This window comes from Nannobrachium achirus (assembly GCF_963921795.1).
Source record: "Nannobrachium achirus genome assembly, chromosome: 9".
NCBI classification, from domain to species: Eukaryota; Metazoa; Chordata; class Actinopteri; order Myctophiformes; family Myctophidae; genus Nannobrachium; species Nannobrachium achirus.
The window spans coordinates 12289711-12308900 of record NC_137818.1 but is presented as its reverse complement, the minus strand read 5'-3'; the positions used below and the strand labels follow the sequence as shown (position 1 = coordinate 12308900).

Sequence of the window (19190 nt, the reverse complement as noted above, 5' to 3'; positions counted from 1 at the left end):
GGCTCTACACCCCGTTCACTGATTGGTCGACCTGAACCGGTCTAAACAGGGTGAAGGACTTCACCGTGAGCCGTGACTATGATGGCCTGCACTTATTTTCTGACTTGAGGTGGAAAGCTTTCCACCTCAAATTTGCGGTGGATAGGTCTCCACCGTACACTCTGATACGGGCTTGAGTCATGAATGAATCACCAGGGCTGGGAGGCTGGGAGGGGGGACGGTGAACAAGTCCATGAGACAACAGCCCCAGTACAGGGGGAAGTGATCTCTCACATCACTGGAGAAAGTGTAGTGTTGGCCTACTTCTTCTTCCGCTCTGTAGTTTTCCCTTTCTCGAGCGGTGGAAAGCCCGGGGACGCGAGACTATAGAGGAATGGTTGTGTGGTCAGACAGCTGCTGTGCTCCTGGTGCCAGTGCTGGCACTGTGCCAGGCTCTGCCAGTCCACTGGCTTCCTGGGCATTACACCAACACCACGCTGGACGCTGCCAGGTTCCTAGATGACCACAACACCACATATGAGCAGGTCCAGTACCGCAACATCTTGGACCTTTGGAATTATAAAACAAACTTGACGGACTTCAACGTTCAACTCCAGGTGGGTACAACATAGGACATACATGGACAACTGGCAGCCCACAGGGTAATATCGCAATACTGATATTACTGATATTCATGATTTTTCAAAAACAGCAGATCTGCAAGCTCTCAGTGCGGCACACGCTATCTGGTATTAAAGGGGTATTCCACTTTCAAAAACACTTTTGGTCATTTTATCGTCTAATCAGGCTTTTATGAACACCCTGATCAGTTTTTAATTTGCTTGATTCAATATTTAGATATTTGATGTAAATGTTACCTCATGTGACTCATACTACCCTCCTAATACATGAGCAGGCCGTGTTTTTTCAACAACTTTTTTCATTTATTTGTAATAATTATTTTGGAAAATGGAAAAAATGAAATACAATAAAATATTATTAAAAATAAATGAAAAAGGTTATCGAAAAAAACACGGCCTGCTCACGTATTAGAAGGGTATTATGAGTCACCAGAAAAAATAACAGATGTTTTTAATGAATCTATCATGGTTAAAATGGAATTTGAAGTTGCAATGGGTGTGTATGTGGAGGCCTCCTGCAGGAGGATGGCCTGGTAACATTTACATCAAATATCTAAATATTGAATCAAGCAAATTAAAAACTGTTCAGGGTGTTCATAAAAGCCTGATTAAACAATAAAATGACCAAAAGTTTTTTTGAAAGTGAAATATCCCTTTAAAGTACACTCACATTTATATATTTTTGCATAAAAAAAAAAAAAAAATCAAAACTACGCTGCATCCTGGGTAGGCCCTTAAATAATGATGCCATGGAACACAGAGAGTCAGTTTGCGTTACAACCAATTCCAGTTCGATAGTTCCGGCCAAAGTGTAGTCCGTTTTTACCACAGAATTATGTAGGACACCATCCGCGCCCGACCGGATCAAAGCCCGAAATATGAAACGATGCCAGGCTATAAGTGGACTCTGAACTGTCCACTCTGTCCACATTTTAAATGTCAACGAAACTTGACCTCAATTAATTATTAGTGAATTTGTGGTTGTTCTGCAGAGGGTTGTGCATGCAGACACAGGAGCAGACAGTGGCTGAAGGTATCTGAAGAGCTTCAGACACAGAGCAGACAGTGGGTGAAGGTATCTGAAGAGCTTCAGAGTTCAGACACGGAGCAGACAGTGGGTGAAGGTATCTGAAGAGCTTCAGACACAGAGCAGACAGTGGGTGAAGGTATCTGAAGAGCTTCAGACACAGAGCAGACAGTGGGTGAAGGTATCTGAAGAGCTTCAGAGTTCAGACACAGAGCAGACAGTGGGTGAAGGTATCTGAAGAGCTTCAGACACAGAGCAGACAGTGGGTGAAGGTATCTGAAGAGCTTCAGACACCGAGCAGACAGTGGGTGAAGGTATCTGAAGAGCTTCAGACACAGCAGACAGGATGAAGATGCTACTGTGGCTTATTTGTGTGACCTCTCTGCTCCTTCCCTCTCTAACCTATTGTAAGTAGATCTAATCCAGTGGTTCTCAACCTGTGGGTCGGGACCCCCAGGGGCGGTCCCCAGATATTTAGCTAAATGTTAAGATTGTTTTCTCACTCAATAGTAAATAGACCAACATACAGTACTGTATAGCCTATGAGTATACATCTGCACATTTCTAAAGTGACAATTTAAGGACTCTGGTCAAACATTGGTCAAATTGTCAAATATTAGAGGCAGAAATTATGAAAATAGCAGATCTACATGCTCACAATTTTCACAATGGAACAGATGGAGTCAAACTAATGTAATGCATACCCCTACAATTCTGATGATGAAACTGATATATTATTATAATGATTTATTTTTCACAATGTAGAAATACTTAGTTTACAAGTAAAGGTCTGGCATTCAAAAAGTATAGTTTGGAAACCTTTCCCTGTTTACATTACAATAGTGTTGACATCAACATGCAGACAGTACAGACACTAAAAGTATTCACATTTTCTAAATTTGTCAAACTTGACAGATGAAAATAGCAGAACGTGACACAATATGTTTGTGAGTTTATTTGTAGATCTGCTATTTTTGGATTGTAAACGTATAAAATACAGCTAAATTGTTTAATGTATGTTTTGCAACAATAATCTAAATATAATGACAGTTTTCAAATCATTATAGTGGAGCAGAGCACATCTTTGAGGTGCAGTGGAGCTAGTTAAGTTCGGAGGATCGAAACATACTCGAGTAAAGTAAAAGTATCTCAAAATTGTACAGTACTTGAGTAAATGTGTGTGTGTGTCACACAGGGAACTGTGCAACAGGGATGATGTGTTGTTGTTGCCTCATATTTGTTCAGTTTTGTTTGGTATTTGTTGTTCAACTGTCAACATTATGTCAGAAAGTCAGAAGTGATGAGGACATTTTATTGATCTGGTTCAGGTCCTGGATTAATCATTGAGTCACTGAAGCCAGTGGTTCTCAACCTGGGGGTGTGTGTAGGGGGGTCCTGACTCCCCACATGATTTTGGGGTCCCCATATGACTTTTAAGACCTTTTTAACACTTAAAAAAAAAAGAAGAAAAAAAAGCATTACTGCAACAAACAACAAACTCGTCAAACAGTGGCCAAATTGTAATATGAGAAAGAGGCAAACAAATTGTACGTCCTCCTGTTGGGGGCTCCTCACTGGTAGGTGAGTCAGTAGGATACAACAGTACGTCCTCCCATTGGGGGCTCCTCACTGGTAGGTGAGTCAGTAGGAAACAACAGTATGTTCTTCCGGTGGGGGCTCCTTACCAAAACGAGTGAAGGAGTGTTTGGGTAACACGGTCAAAGCCCCCCCCCCCCCCCCCCTCTCTATCTCTCCTAATGTACTCTGTGACGTTCAGGCTCACATATATTTTCTCATTTTTCTCTTTCAGCTGTCAATCCATGGTGGCTTCCAAAACCAACACCAGGAGGTAGACAAAGACCAACAGCTAAACATTATACACTGTAGCTTAAAAGCTTTTTTTTCTGATCAAAGTAATATGTTTATTTTTTTCATTTATCCCCCCGAGCCCTACTATGTATTCTGTTGTCTCTGTGTAGAAGTCACTTTACTGGATGGAACCGGCCCCTGTACTGGCATGCTGTGGAAGGAACGTGATGGAGAGTGGGCTCCTAAGATGGATAGATGGCCTGTTTGGATGAAGGACGCACACGCAGCATGTCGGCAGCTGGGTTGTGGCTACGCTGTCTCAGTTGAACACCCATGGGGAGATCAGTGGCGCCTGACCTGCTCAGGTACCAAACAATTACAAAATAATATACAGTATATAATTTGTTTTCTGTTTGGGGATTTTTGGGGGGCCTTTTATGCCTTTATTGATAAGACAGTAGACTGAACGAAAATGGGGAGGGGGAGCAACATGCAGCAAAAGTTGTCAGGACTGGGATTCGAAACCATTGTCGTCTACAGTACATCTAGGGTAGCTATCCCCCTAGGTTTTGGTTCAGGTCACACCTATAAATAACGTTTTCATCCACGGCAGCCCTGAATTACACTGTTACATTATAACACCTTAAATTTACGTCACATTACATAATGTAAATATGCAAAACCTTCCCCCTCAGAGACAGCTATGTCATGAGGAAAAGTTACGACAGATTGAAAATAATAACTTTATAATTGTCATTTAATCACTTGAACCCGTCCCCAGCATCCCAATTCACCAAAAATAGCCGATCTACCAGCTTACAACGTGTCACATTGTAACATGTTGTGAACTTGTAGATCTGCTATTTTTGGTAAGGAGGTTTGGTGTTCCGTCTTACTAAGTATAGAGGGTTTAAGTGGTTAAACTGAAGTGATATTGATAAATTCCAAATACGATCAAAGTATTCTGCGGCACCCCTTGACTTAACTCTGTAACTACTGTCAAGCTGCCTTTTGGTGACAGATTTCCCCTGTGAGTTCAATTGACTATATTCACACAGCGGCCATTTTGCTCACACGTCATTTTTGCGTGTTGGGAAGAAATGCCAGCTGGGGTGACATTATGAGTAACTTATCAAAATGGCCACTATGTGAATATGGTGAATGAAAGTATATCTATCAAAGTACATTTTAAATGATTTTAAAATGGTTTAGAACCCCCCTCCCTCCCTCCTCCCTCTCTCTCTCTGTCTCTCTCTTTCTTCAGAGTCTTTGAGGTTGGTGAATGGGACTGGTTTTTGTTCAGGCAGAGTGGAGGTGAAGTCTAATCAGTCGTGGGTCTCAGTGTGTGAAGGTGACTTTGACCAGCAGGATGCAGAGGTGGTCTGTAGGCAGCTTGGCTGTGGAACTCATGTAATCCTCCTGGGGGCGCTCTATGGGGAAGCCAATGTTCCAATGTGGACCAACGAGTTCCAGTGTGAAGGCAACGAGTCCGCTCTCCTGGACTGTAGAACCTCAAACTCAACTAGAAACACCTGCTCCCCTGACAAGGCTGTAGGACTCACCTGCTCAGGTAAAAGACAAACTACATTTTAGACTCGGTTTGTTATTTATATTTACAATTTATGCATTTAGTTGACTACAAAATTATTTATTTATACTTCTACCCTGAGCCATCCCAAACTAGCAAAGTGTGTTGGAATTAGGTGTGCCATGGGCTTTAGGCCGAGCGGCTTTTTTTGGGAGTTCGGAAACTTAGTTTCTAGTGACATTGAGGTGTTTGGAGAACCAAAAGGTGCAAAACAGCTCAAATATTAATGATTGTGGCCTAAAAGCTTTTCTTCTAATCAAAGTCATATTATGTTTTAACTGTCTGTCTGTCTGTCTGTCTGTCTGTCTGTCTGTCTGTCTGTCTGTCTGTCTGTCTGTCTGTCGTCTCTGTATAGGAGTCAGGTTGGTGCACCCCTTTATAATTGCAGGTAGAGAACCTGACATTAAATGTATTGGCAACATGCAGGGGAAACCCAATGGAGACTGGGTAAGAGTGTATCCTTCAGTGGAGCTGATGGAGACACACCAAGTGTGCAAACAGCTGGACTGTGGCTCTGCTACTTCAACGGGAACGAGTGATTTCTTTGGGTTCTGGTTCTCGAAGACTTATTCCGAAGTGGAGGTGATCTGTGGAGGTATTAAACAGGGACTTCAACAACACAAAACATTGTCTTATCACCAAACTATGATTCAAATATTCTTAAAGGTTCTTCACCATGCATTTAAAAATAATGAATAGAATACTGCTTATGTCCCAAAAACGTTTTTCAAAAGGTTTGAGGCTAAATGACCACTCCTGAATACAGAGCCCCTGTCATTTCTGCCTGGCTTTCAGAGCATTTTCAGCTGCAGTACCAACTTGTCCTGAGTGGGGGGACTGCGCTATTGAGACAGTTTTGGCCCCACCCTCCTCCCCACCTCCTGCTCAGGCCTGCCCACCACTCCCCAACGTTCTCCCAGCTCCTCCCCACCTCCTTCTCAGGCCTGCCCAGTGCCCACCCCTCCCTAACCCCCACTAAGCACAGCACACAGCACAGCAGTAGCAGTAGGTCCCCTTTGTGATGTCACAAAAGGGACCTAAAATGAGACCTGCTTACATCCGCCCATAAACTGAGAAAGACACATGGTCAGAAATAGGACTTTGTGAGGATAGAAAGTGCTGGTGGGACACCAAAAAGACATAAAAAATAGGAAAAATGAAAATTCATGGTGTAGTCCCTTTAAAGGTCAGCCTCTACTGAACAAAATGCTCATGTCCACACTACAGATGTCAGGTTGGTGGGAGGAGCCAGTAACTGCACTGGTACACTGGAGAAGAAACTCGATGGAGAGTGGATACATGTGCATGGAAGTTATGAACACTTTAAGCTAGATCAAGCACATGAAGTGTGTCGACTGCTGGACTGCGGCACTGCTGTTGATGAAGACAGTGACTCCACCAAAGTGGAGGTGATCTGTTCAGGTAACAAACAATGACATTTCATCTATTTGCTACTGAGACCTCGAAACAACAGGACCTCGGAATATTGAGATTTTGCAGGGTAAAGAAATAGAAAATATAAAACTCTGTCTGTCTGTGTCTCTGACTCTCTGTCTATCTTTCTTCCCTCATTTATCTTTGGTCTGAGTGGATTGCTTAGGGGGGCGGGATGGGCAGTGGAATTACTGTGGCTTTAGTCACTGGTAAAGGCTGCTTTATGTATAATCACTTGCCAAACAGAACATTATCTACAAGCTAAAGATCGATGTATACTTCATCGTAAAGACAGGGTCACATACACTGACTGAAAACAGCTGATCTTGAGCACCAGAACAATGCAGGAAGACTTCCACGGTTGAGGTTCTCAGCATCTTCCAAGATTTCTAGGGGAAGTGCTGCGTTTAACGGACGTTACGTCATGCACTGCGGGTCTGTTTACTTTCCCCAGCGAAAAAACAAAAGTAGATTGTAGCTCTTAACTCGCTCTTAATAGGTGTAACATCGCCTGAATCAATGTTTTTGTTTGTATAGGCTATTGTTTATTGCGAGCGCAACCAACGGAGCAGGAGATGTAGACCAGAGTTTTTCCAGCTGGGAATACGTTTGCAGGGACACCGCACTGTGAAAAAAATACAACTTCCGGGAAAATTCAGCCCCACCTCCTAGAACGGTCTGTGCCTCATATCTTGACTTGACCAGGCTTTTCTCTTTGCAGATGAGTAAGCCTGCATGGCTACGCGAGGCTAGGTTCTCAGTCTCCCGTGTCCTCAGGGAGAGGTTGAACACAATGAACAGGTCCCTGAACTTTGCATTGATTGAATGCTTTTATTAATAGTTTGCAAACTGCTCACCGGCAGTTTGCAACTGCTCACCCTCCAGTTCACTCTCCAGTGCATCCATGGAGCACCCGGCCAGGAGTACCTCTACTTTCTTTCTGGATTGGCTCCAACGTTGCGCAGCTAGTTGCTCAGCACACGCCCTCTGCACCCAGGGGTTCATGTTGTCCGGCCTGGTTCATGCTTTCCTGCTGTTGGTCCAGGGGGGCTGAAGCCTCACTTGGTCAGCGGCGAGGATCAGGACTGGAGGAGCATCCTGCTCCACTTCTATGCGGCAATGCCTGGAAGTGGATGCTGAGTGGAGGAGTGTGGACGCTGTGAATATGAAGAAAGAATCATAATAATCAAAACTATTTTAACTAATAGATGCAGTGGTGGAAAAAGTACTCGCATTTCTTACATAAGTAAAAGTAGCAATACTGCAATATAGAAATACTCTGTTACAAGTAAAAGTCTGTAATTCAAAATGTACTTGGGTAAAAGTAAGAAAGTATTAGTATCAAAATGGACTTACCAAAAGTAAAAGTAGGCAGCATTGTGAGCTTGTAGATCGTCTATTTTGCAATATAGAAATACTCTGTTACAAGTAAAAGTCGGTAATTCAAAATGTACTTGGGTAAAAGTAAGAAAGTATTAGTATCAAAATGGACTTCCCAAAAGTAAAAGTAGGCAGCGTTGTGAGCTTGTAGGTCTATTTTCAAATAGCCTAAGTATAGAATAGGGCTATTTGTATGTTTTGTAGCATTATAATTTATAACTGCAAAGTAACTACCGTAGTAACTATTTTAAGTAACTAGTAACTTAAGTTTTAAAATAAACATATTGGAGTAAAAGTACAATATTTGGATCTGAAATGTAGTGGAGTAGAAGTAGAAGTATTGGAAATTGGAAATACTCAAGTAAAGTACAAATACCTAAAAATTGTACACCACTGAATAGGTGCTACATCGGTTATTATTTTGTTTATTTTATCACATATTAAACTAGGAGCAGTGCTCTTCCGAGCACAGGTCTCCACCAGGCTGTGCGTCCTGGTGGTGCTACTGTATAATAGGCCAATGTAAAAAGGGTGGCATATGTTCTTCACATTAGATCTTTCATGGCAATCGGATGCTGCATGCATGATTTGAGTGTTCCAAAAATGTGTTTTGCTAAAGTCTACCTGCTGATGGCGCTATAACAGGCCAATGTGAAAAAGGTAGCATTTGTTCCTTGACCTAGTGGAAATATGTGTGGCAAATTTCACGGTAATCGCAAGCTGCATAGATGATTTGAGGCATTTTGTTCAAAAACGGAGCAATCCTGCAAACTTTGGAAGCTAATATTAGCCAATCAGGATGGAATATGAAATATCAGATGGATCGGACTTGATCACATGACTATAGAGATACTGTGTACCAATTTGCGTGATTTTTGGATACAATCTCAAGGAGTAACATCCAAAAACGTGTTTTACATAAGTCTGCCCAAAGGTGGCGCTATAGAAGGCTGATGTGAAAAATGCAGGGCAAAGGTTTATCCTTAGCCTTTAGGGAGTGCGCTTACAAAGTTTGAAACTGATCGGTGAAGTTATAGGTAAAACCACAAATCGCCCTGTTATAGCGCCACCATGAGGCTGATTAAAAAAAATCAAGTGGCATTTCTTCCTCTGCCTAGTGGGAACGTGTGTGCGCGATTTCATGATAATTGCACTTTGCGTTTGGGATTTGAGGCATGTTGTTCAAAACAGCTCAATCCTACAAACTTTGGAATCCAATCTTAGCCAATCAGAATGGAATATGCAAAATCGGACAGATCCGTGTCGATCGCATGACTGTCGAGATACTACCTACCGATTTGTAGGATTTTTGGACAAAATCTGTAAGAGTAGTGCACAGAAATGTGTTTTACAAACATCGGCCACTAGGTGGCGCTAGAAAAGGCCCATTTGAAAAATGTAGGGCAGAGGTTCTAGATTGGCATCCAGGGAATGTGTGTGCTCACTTTGGCAGCGACCGGGCCAACGGCGACTGAGATTAGCTGCACACAAACTGCGAGGACGCACGGACGGACGGACGGACGGACGGACGCACGCACGGACGGACGGACGGACGGACGGACGAAGGGGAAAACATACTCTCCCCCATGCCTTCGGCTGGTGGAGACAATAAAACGATTAAAGGATGGTTTAAAAGTATAGCATCATTGTATAGAACATACATAAAATGGTTTGGAGATCTCTCTCTCTCTTCAGAATCAGTGAGGTTGGTGAACGGGACTAGTTGGTGTTCAGGCAGAGTGGAGGTGAAGTCTAATCAGTCGTGGGTCTCAGTGTGTGAAGGTGACTTTGACCAGCAGGATGCAGAGGTGGTCTGTAGGCAGCTTGGCTGTGGGATTCCTGTTGTCCTCCAGGGGGCGCTCTATGGCGAAGCCAATGTTCCAATGTGGACCAATGAGTTCCAGTGTGAAGGCAGTGAGTTTGCTCTCCCCAACTGTAGAACTTCAAACTCAACCAGAAACACCTGCTCCCCTGACAAGGCTGTTGGACTCAGCTGCTCAGGTAAAACACCAACTACACTTATAGTCCAGTCATTATATGAAAAAACCTAAAACAAATTGCAATAGTAGCAAACTCAACTGATTCTGCATCCTCATTATGTCCTTAGTGAGGGAAAAAAAGTCCCAAGGAATCCCATCGGGGCAAAGTTTTGAAAACAACCTACATACCTTCACTTATTATACACTACACCAGTGTTTCTCAATCTTTTTTGGCTTGAGTACCCCCTTTCCCAGATTTTTGAATCGAAGTACCCCCTTTACCTGACAACAACGTTTACCTTATAAAACTTCAATTAAAACCATAACTAGTGGTATATGATGCTATATGATAACCCCCACTTTTCAAGAATATAACATCACAAATATGAAAGGGAGTGAGAGTTTGGCTCCTCCTGAACAGATTTATATTCAACACTGTGGCCGTAATATTTCAGTCCAATTTTCATGTCAATAACTTGCATTTAAACATCATTCAAACACATCCCAGTTGCCTGGTATGTAATTTGGGTTAGCAACTATCAGGATCTCAACACATTTCTCCAAGTGTCATCATTAAACATAACTCCTCTAATTCAATTGCAGTTAATTATTTAACTATGAATATTATCATGATTTATTCTTCTATTTTTCTTTTTTGGTAGCATTTTCTGAGTACCCCCTGCAGTACCTCCGCGTACCCCTAGGGGTACACGTACCCCCATTTGAGAAACACTGCACTACACTATAAAGGAAAATATGACTCCCAAAAAATCTGCTTTAAGTGGGATGTGAGGGGTCAAACTAGGGGGTTTTAATTATTCTGAATCCATTGCAAGCATTTGTTTTGCATGAAAAACATTCCTTGGGCTAAAATGGACCCCAAAAGACTGTGAAAATTGATGACTCATCACTAAACCATCATTTTGAGTTTTTTACCACTTTTTATTTTTTACCATTTATTCTCTTGTTTCTGTCCAGATTTGAAGTTGGTGAAACACGATGGTGAAAGCAACTGCGTTGGTGGACTGGAGGAGAGATACGATAGAGGGTGGAGACGGACGGACGTTGGTCGCTATGGGAATCTGATGAAGGAAAACGAACTGTGTAGACAAATGGGCTGCGGTGGTTCTGGTGTCTTGGGGATATTTTTCCAAAAGCCTAGGAGAGGGTATATTCTGTACGAGTTTATCTGTTCAGGTAACAAACAATGACAGGCGTCTGTTCTTTGAGACACACATACGGCTAGCCATTTTTTATTCGGGTGAAAACAATACTAGGTTTCACCATTGGATTGCATTACGGAACGTACGCGTTACATTTAACGTGTTTTTTTCTTCTTCGTCATAGCGCAACATATAGTGAAGTTTTGTAGTGCAGGTAATTGCAACAATTGATGAATGAAAACGTGACCCCCAAATATTCTACATTTTCCACGATGCTGCCGATAATAATCATATAATTTGACACACATTGGAGTTTTTCCTGGGCCAAACAATGAATAATCACGTGACGTTTGATCCCCTTCCTCTATTTGCCCATAGGCCATGACGTATGTGTATCTAGAAGAACACAAGTGTCTTATGAACAACAAACTGTTTTAAATCTGCAGAAAAGTCAATCCCTACTCAACACAAATGTCAATGCTATAGATCAGGTCAGGTTGGTGGGAGGAACCAGTCACTGCCGTGGTACACTGGAGAGGAAAGACGACCAAGAGTGGATTGCCGTTCAGGATCAGGAGGGATATTTTAAGATTGAATCAGCACATGCAGTGTGTCGACAGCTAGACTGTGGCACAGCAGTTTCAACAAAAATCATCGAAATTCGTGGGAGATTTTCCTGGGACCCCGTATACTTCAATGTGGAGGTGATCTGTTCAGGTAACTTTAACAATGAATGCATCTACCTGTCTTTCTGTCTATCTATCATTTGTCGTCTCATCAAATTCACATTGTTTTTGTTTCTGAACAAGAGTACTGTGCCATTAGTTTAGTATTGTTATTTATGTATTGCTTTTATTGTGTATATTAATTTATGAAGCTCCCGAAGCTATGTTTTTCACTGAGGCCTGAACTGAGGTGTGGATCAGTGGCGGAGGAGCTTCCAACTCCACTGCTATGGGGCAATGAGAGTGGATGCTCTGCTCTCTCTCTCTTTGACATAGCTTAATATCTTAAAGGAGTGGCGACACCGGCCGAAAATTAACATTATGATACAGTAGGTCACGTGGTGTTTCTTCAGTCTGAAAAGGAGGCGGGGCCGTATCAGTTAGTAGTGAATGTATACTTCGTCCGTCGTGCGGTGCCGCGCAATGTATACTTCGTCCGTTGTGCGGTGCCGCGCACAACCTTGTTGTTAGCGTGTAGCGTGGCTAGCGCTGCACCGCACGGCTATTTGCGAGAGCTATTGTGTGTACACACACACACACACACACACGCGCGAAAGCACACACAGGCTACACACACACAGAGTGTATGAGCCGCGGACCTCCTCTGCGGAGGAGGAGGAGGAGGAGGAGATCGCTGGTCCCTCGTTCTATGGTTGCTCCGGTGTCCCGGGTGCTCCAGTCAGGTTAGGGCAAGAGACAGCAGGGTATGGCCGACAAAACCGTCGCATAGACGGGGAGAAGCGTGTTGACCCTCGTACACCTTTTTTGAAGAAGACATGTACTTTTTTATCGGTCTAACCATTGATTTTATAGCGAATGCTATATCATTTTTACCCCTAGAACTGATAGTTTTAAAGTTGGTTTAGAAAGTCGGAAAGACACCTCGGACAGCTTTTTTTGGGGCAGTTTCAAAAGGGTTAGTAACTACAATAAATTAATTTGATTGGGTCATTTAACATGGGGGTACATGACATCATTAAAAAAATTGGCTAATTTGATAGCCATAATTAGCTGTTTTGGCCGTGTCACGCCCCCTTTAAGTAATCTGTATATTATAACACAGTAAGGCATTCTAATTGCTATTTACACATGGACTTCTCAAAGTGACATTTTCTCAGATCTAATAGACTGAACATTAATGAACCCACCTATAAAAACACAGTTTTTGTTGTATGATATTGTTTTAGTTTTCCTTTTAAATAAAGACTTGACAAATATGTAACTTAAAAATGTGGCTCCATTTTTGACAATCTCTCTCTCTCTCCCCAGAGTCTGTGAGGTTGGTGAATGGGTCTAGTGAGTGGTCAGGCAGAGTGGAGGTGAAGTCTAATCAGTCGTGGGTCTCAGTGTGTGAGGATGACTTTGACCAGCAGGATGCAGAGGTGGTCTGTAGGCAGCTTGGTGGTGGAAGTCATGCAGTCCTCCTGGGGGCGCGCTATGGAGAAGTGAATGTTCCGATGTGGACCAAAGAGTTCCAGTGTGAAGGCAGTGAGTCTGTTCTTTCAGACTGTAGAACCTCAGACTCAACTAGAAACACCTGCTCCCCTGACAAGGCTGTTGGACTCACCTGCTCAAGTAAGATATCAACTATACTTTAGGTTTAGATTAGTATGGTGTGTGTGTGTGTGTGTGTGTGTGTGTGTGTGTGTGTGTGTGTGTGTGTATGTGTGTGCGCGTGTGTGCGTGCGTGCGTGAGTGCATAACATCAGTTGCGTTATCCTAAATGAGTTAGAATAACACTTTATGCTTGTCTCATTCATCCCTGCATACATTTTCTATTAGTATGTGTTATAGAAATCATACAATTACTAATTCTCACCCTGTGAATGTCAAATGAATATAGCAGCAATCAGGAAAAACAAATGACATCATCTCTTGTTGTATTTATCATACGGTATATAAACCAACCTGTTGCACTGCTAGAGAGGCGTACACTCATTGGGGGGTGTGGGGCACGTGAGCGGACCGCTTTAAATGACTCCCCAAACCAAAGGTGGCACTGTAGCGTCAACGTGTGCCTCAGGATTGAATTCCACTCATTGCACTTTTAATGTATCATCCCGTTTTTGAGAAAAGATTACAGCATTAACTAGAAAGGTGCAATTCTAGGAGATTGGAAGTGTGATTGAACTGACGTGAGTCGTGAAGTCTTACCGTTTATATTATATATTGTGATGTCAAGTGAAGCATGACCAATCCTGTCTGATTGGACATGATATTGTCCAAGATATCTGGCCTTAGTTAGTACAACCCAGATAACTTCAGTTAAAAGGGTAACACAAACAGGTTCACATCTACACATTATTGCTTGTAGCCTAAAAGGTTTTATACTAATCAAAGTGATATTACTTCTTTCTTCTTTACTGTTTATTCTGTTGTCTCTGTATAGCGGCCAGGTTGGTGGGAGGAACCAGTGACTGTGATGGTGTACTGGAGTTGGAATTCGAGAATAAAGAGTGGAGACCTGTGTTTGATCATTATCGTACCTGGGACAGGACAGAATCACACATGGTGTGCAGACAGTTGGAGTGTGGCCGTGCTCTTAAATCACGCAAGAAAAGTGTTTCGACACGTAAAGTATGGCACGTCACATCTGGCTGTAAAGGATCCGAGTCTTCAGTGAAGGACTGTGTGGGGGTTAATTACCATTATGGCGGTCATTACGCAGGCGACATTTGGGAGATAACATGTTCAGGTAACAAACAATGACAGTAATACAGTCTCTTATGTTATCTATCTACTGTATCTATCTATCTATCTAAAATATGCACCAAAAGTAAGAATAAATCTCCTTTAATATTACCAATTTGTATTGTGTTTTATATCATTTTTATCGTTGATTAGTCATCTTTACAACAAGGTACAGGTTGTAAGCATCGGGCATTCGAGGCATGAGCTACACAGCTAAACGTGTGGGTAGCGACGACCAAAAAATTTGCCAAACTGGCCTGCAATACTGTTCTGCTGGCATTCACTGTCGTTTTGGGCTTCCCTGAAACTGAGCTTAAAATTAACAAAGTGTAAAAATGGCCAATACGTGTTGTTTTTTCTTTTCCTAATTACTGGGGGGAGATTGCAATCATTCAATGCACCAAGCAACAAAGGTGAATACCAACAGAACACTATTACAGGCCTGCCAGGCCATTTTAGAGGAGCGCTACGCACATGTTTGGCTGTGCTGCTCATTCCACGATACCATACAGTATATCGTCGTTGTCAGGTGGAAACCTTGTATGTCCAAAAGCAAACTGTTTTGTATTTATCATTTTAAAATGTTTTAAACTTGTGAAAACAGCCGATCTACAAGGCGTTGTGTGCTTGTAGATCGGCTGTTTTCACTACTTTTGTGCGATGGCCTTGTATGATGAAGCAGGGCTTTACTTTACGAAAAAGATTACAAATTTGAAACTTGGAGATACGAGGTTTCTGCCCGACAGTGACGATATATTCCAATACTCATTTGGCATAATTAAAGGGGAGATATAACGGCCCCACATTTGGCTGTGTTGCTCATTCCACAAATGCCCGATGGTTACAAACTATACCTCATTGTAAAGGTGACTAATCATAAATCAATGATAAACATGATATAAAACACTATCCCACTTGGTATTAAAGGGGAGATATAATGGACCGAAGTCAAGTTTCCTTACTTTTTGCGCTTAGATATATCTATCTTTAAAATCTCCAGAGGATCCATGCACTCTGTCACACTCAAACTCATTTATTTGATCGTTTGTCTCTGCAGGTCCCCCGGTTCAACCCACACCAAACACCAGGTAAACAAAGATGAACCAACAACTAAACATTACAGATTTTAGCCAAAAACGTCTTCTTCCGATCAAAGTAATATTCATTTGTTTCTCTTTACCGTCTATTCTGTTGTCTCTCTGTACAGTGTGTGAGGTCGTCAGGTTGGCGGGAGGAACCAGTACTGCTCCGGTATACTGTACTGGAGATGAAACACAAATTGACAAACTAGCCTGGGAACGACACAAGGCAGGAAGGATGCAAATTGGAAATGCCTACACACCTGGTTATGCAATACCCGTTGCACTCGTTGTCAGAGTATATCCATGATACTTCTCTGTGTCCCTGTTATGCCCATACATGGACATATCTGTATCTGTTTGTATGGAGATTAAAAACACACAATATATTTAAAAGTGTTTTAATGAAGTCTCATAGCCTATATTTGATGCTTTGACTCCTTTATCTCCTTCATAACAAGAGCTTTAAACGGACTCCTCCCAGCAAGCACAGTCAGGACCTGGACCAATCATTGACGTCTCGATTGGGGATAGATCAAGTCAAACCGTGAACAGTCAGATCTGGCCTAGAATATCACCAACCAACATAAATCCTGCTCACGAAAACGGATGTCCTGTCTGGATTAATCAGAGGTTCTGATCGAGGCCAGACAAATATCAAACTAGTCAGATATGTCCCAGAATATAACCTTACATGCTCAACTAACATTACAAACAATAACAATATATTACTAGAAGTACTGTTCCTACGAAACAGTGTGGGCTCGCTCATAAAGAAATAATACAAAAAAATAACTAAGATAAAAACTCTTAATCTAATAAATTGTTGTTTTTCCTTTATTTCTTATGTTTGCCAACGTGACTATATTCTGCAGCATGCTAACTGTCATGTGAAGCTCAACAAATACGTTTTCTCCGCCAATTTCCAATTGCACGTCATTGGCTAAAGGCCCTCCCTGCCTTTACTGTCGGAAGGAACTTGATAAATAAATAATGAAGATAACAGTGTTCTCGCCTTTCAGGTGAGCCCACAATTATATAGGATTATAGTCCATATGGCGTCCTGGTAATGATGTCAAGATCATCACCATATGGGCTGTGATTTATTTTTATTGTTAAATCCGGCTTTTTTGTTTGTCTTTCAAAGGAGCATAACTAAATGTCTACTATTCGTCTACCAACGTTAAGTCTGTGTACTTACATATACAATTTTGGGTTGAAAAAATAAAAATAATAAAAATAAAAATAACAATAATTAAAAATCGTTAATTAACCGGTTAATGCTCACGGCTAACCGGTTACTGGATTAACCATTAGTGACATCCCTAATGTTAAAGGAGACATCCAGACCAAAACACATATAGGGTTAAATCTGCCTTTTATCATACCCCTTCATACCTGCTTTAGTCGATTTTTTTCATAGCTGCCCCTGTTGCTAGATTTCGGCTGCCCCTGTTGCTAGATTTCGCGGGCCCTCTCATAACTAACACAGTGGATTGTCCTTAGGCTAGTGCGGTAATTTCTTGAGCTTCAAAGTTAGTATTTTTTATTGGATTGTGTTTACACAACGTCCTGAGACGAACCACACCGCTGTTTTGACCTCACAGGCACCCTTACTTGTCAAACAGACCCCTCCCTCCCTCTCTTTCTAGCCTCTCCTCTCCCAACTCTGGTGCAGAGCAGAAGCCGTTTGACAACCATTCACCAAGAATATCATTTGTCAAACAGGGGCAGCCGAAATCTAGCAACAGGGGCAGCTATGAAAAAAATCGACTAAAGCAGGTATGAAGGGGTATGATAAAAGGCAGATTTAACCCTATATGTGTTTTGGTCTGGATGTCTCCTTTAAGCACTGCAAAGATAAAACACTAAGAGCCAAGTGCACCTGGCATTAAAAGGCACGGCAAAAGATCACTGCAACTACACTCAAAAAGGCTAAAAGCCAAGAACAACACAGCAAACAGGGACAATAATCAATTAAGTGCCAATCTGCAGTGCAACCATTCACCAAGAATATCTCTGTCTTTGGAGGAAGCCAAAACAACCACTCAATGACAATGTCAAAGTCTTAAGACAGAAGATATGAAGTTAGTTTTAAGCCGCTGGGGCTATCACTGTATACACTGTACCAAACAAACTAAAGTAGCAGCATAGAATAAACTGTAATAGACTACATATTACAAAAACAAGGTAAAAAGAACAGTGGTTCAACAGTTCTAAAAGGCACATATGTAATACAAACAAACAAACAAACAAACAAACAAACATTTGAATTAGTCTTACGAATTTCCTTGGTGCTATATGTTATATTGTTGTCTGGTTGCAGTCAGAATCAAATTCTGACTACAGCCAAACATTCACAATAATGCACTAAGTATGTTACAATGTTTAGCATGAACACCCAATACCCAATACAGAGATCAGTGAATGCCCAGTTTGTCTATGCATGCCATCATGATAAAATACACCAGCGTGAGAATCCAAACATTTCATTCATAAAACTGTTGTTTAGTTGCAATGCTAGAGTGAGAAAACGTAACTGTGGAATGTCCAAAATTAGCACTTTTGGCTGAATTACATTTAGCCCAATTTGGATGATAACGGCAGAAACAGGGGTCGGGAAATCTCAGAAGAGGGGCATCAATAACAGAAATCCACCAAACCAGGTAGGAACAATCATGATAAAAGGCAAATTAAGGGGGGGCATAGGTTTTAGCCTGGAATTGTCCTTTAACACTTAAAACAAACTGAGGAAATTGAGGATTGAGGAAAGAAAGGATTTAAAACAAGAAAAACAAAAAAGCTGGGGAATGCCTGCAAAAGACGAGTCCTAACAGAAGCCTCTGTTGACAGTATGCAGTATGAATATCCATAATATTTCTGCTTTTCTGTTTCTGCTTTTCTATCCCAACATTTTGATTTGATGCTCCCAGTGAGCTAATTTATAGTGGAACGTTTTCCACTCTTTCATTCTTTTTTCTCACTAGGTTTTTCTCCAGTGTGGATGCACTGGTGTTTTTGCATGTCAGATGACCGACTGAAACTCTTGTCACAATGTTTACAGTGGAAAGGTTTATAGACTGTATAGAAGCCATTGGTTTCTATGCTGCGAAAATGACGTTTTTTTGTCCCTTGTATGGGAGTCGCCATCATTGTTTGAATGGTACCCCAGGAATTATAAGGAATGCTATTTGTTGCCAACAGTCACGTGGAACCGCAGGGATACATGGGAGAATGTGGTGTTGAGCCTCCCGAAATAAAGCACACAAAGAAGAACACAGCAGGGTAGTATCAGTTTAGTTGGCCACTCCCCCCGCAAATTTATCATACATTTTAACATAAATGGGACCATATTTGCACAAAACGCTTATCATGGTGATTGAAAGGGAGTTTTTCCACTAGCGACAGGAACCATAAAGTATTTATGACAACGTTTATTAAGGTTAGAAAATCAAACGGGAAAACGAATGGGGTCCGATGTAGACAAAATTATTTTTGGGAAAACAGCGCAACTAGCAGCCAAACATAGGAAGTTTTAGTTCCGTATTGGATTTGTTTTAAATCGGCGGAACTATGCCCCTGGTGTGGACATGCTGGTGTCTCTTCAGTTTAGATGACTCACTGAAACTCTTGTCACAATGTTTACAGTGGAAAGGTTTTTCTCCAGTGTGGACCCGCTGGTGCATCTTCAGTTC

The 19190-nt window shown here is 41.8% G+C and overlaps 1 protein-coding gene across 4 annotated transcripts; it reads left to right on the top strand.

The window, feature by feature from the left end:
- Window positions 1-403: 403 nt before the first annotated feature.
- On the top strand, window positions 404-16212 carry LOC308292099 (antigen WC1.1-like). 4 transcript variants are annotated; one of them, XM_080734342.1, is made up of 14 exons: window positions 404-596; window positions 1613-2054; window positions 3458-3496; window positions 3627-3821; window positions 4721-5026; window positions 5400-5639; window positions 6272-6466; window positions 9632-9859; window positions 10816-11034; window positions 11487-11717; window positions 12995-13300; window positions 14115-14420; window positions 15474-15504; window positions 15624-16212. In XM_080734342.1, exons 2-14 carry the CDS (start codon window positions 1994-1996, stop codon window positions 15628-15630), a joined length of 2364 nt encoding a protein of 787 aa, XP_080590468.1. In that variant the 5' UTR covers window positions 404-596; window positions 1613-1993; the 3' UTR covers window positions 15631-16212. The 4 variants fall into 4 exon arrangements, with proteins under 4 accessions (XP_080590468.1, XP_080590466.1, XP_080590469.1 ...); XM_080734340.1 differs by having other exon boundaries at window positions 408-596; window positions 9554-9859; window positions 15624-16210; XM_080734343.1 differs by lacking the exon at window positions 1613-2054 and having other exon boundaries at window positions 409-596; window positions 9554-9859; window positions 15624-16210.
- Window positions 16213-19190: the final 2978 nt, after the last annotated feature.

Excerpts from the sequence above, each read along its gene's own strand:
- LOC308292099 (XM_080734340.1), top strand. The coding sequence starts at position 1,994 with ATGAAGATGCTACTGTGGCTTATTTGTGTGACCTCTCTGCTCCTTCCC. Across the intron at positions 3,822-4,720 it reads GTGGCGCCTGACCTGCTCAG|AGTCTTTGAGGTTGGTGAAT; the intron begins GTACCAAACAAT and ends CTCTTTCTTCAG. Across the intron at positions 11,718-12,994 it reads TGTGGAGGTGATCTGTTCAG|AGTCTGTGAGGTTGGTGAAT; the intron begins GTAACTTTAACA and ends CTCTCTCCCCAG.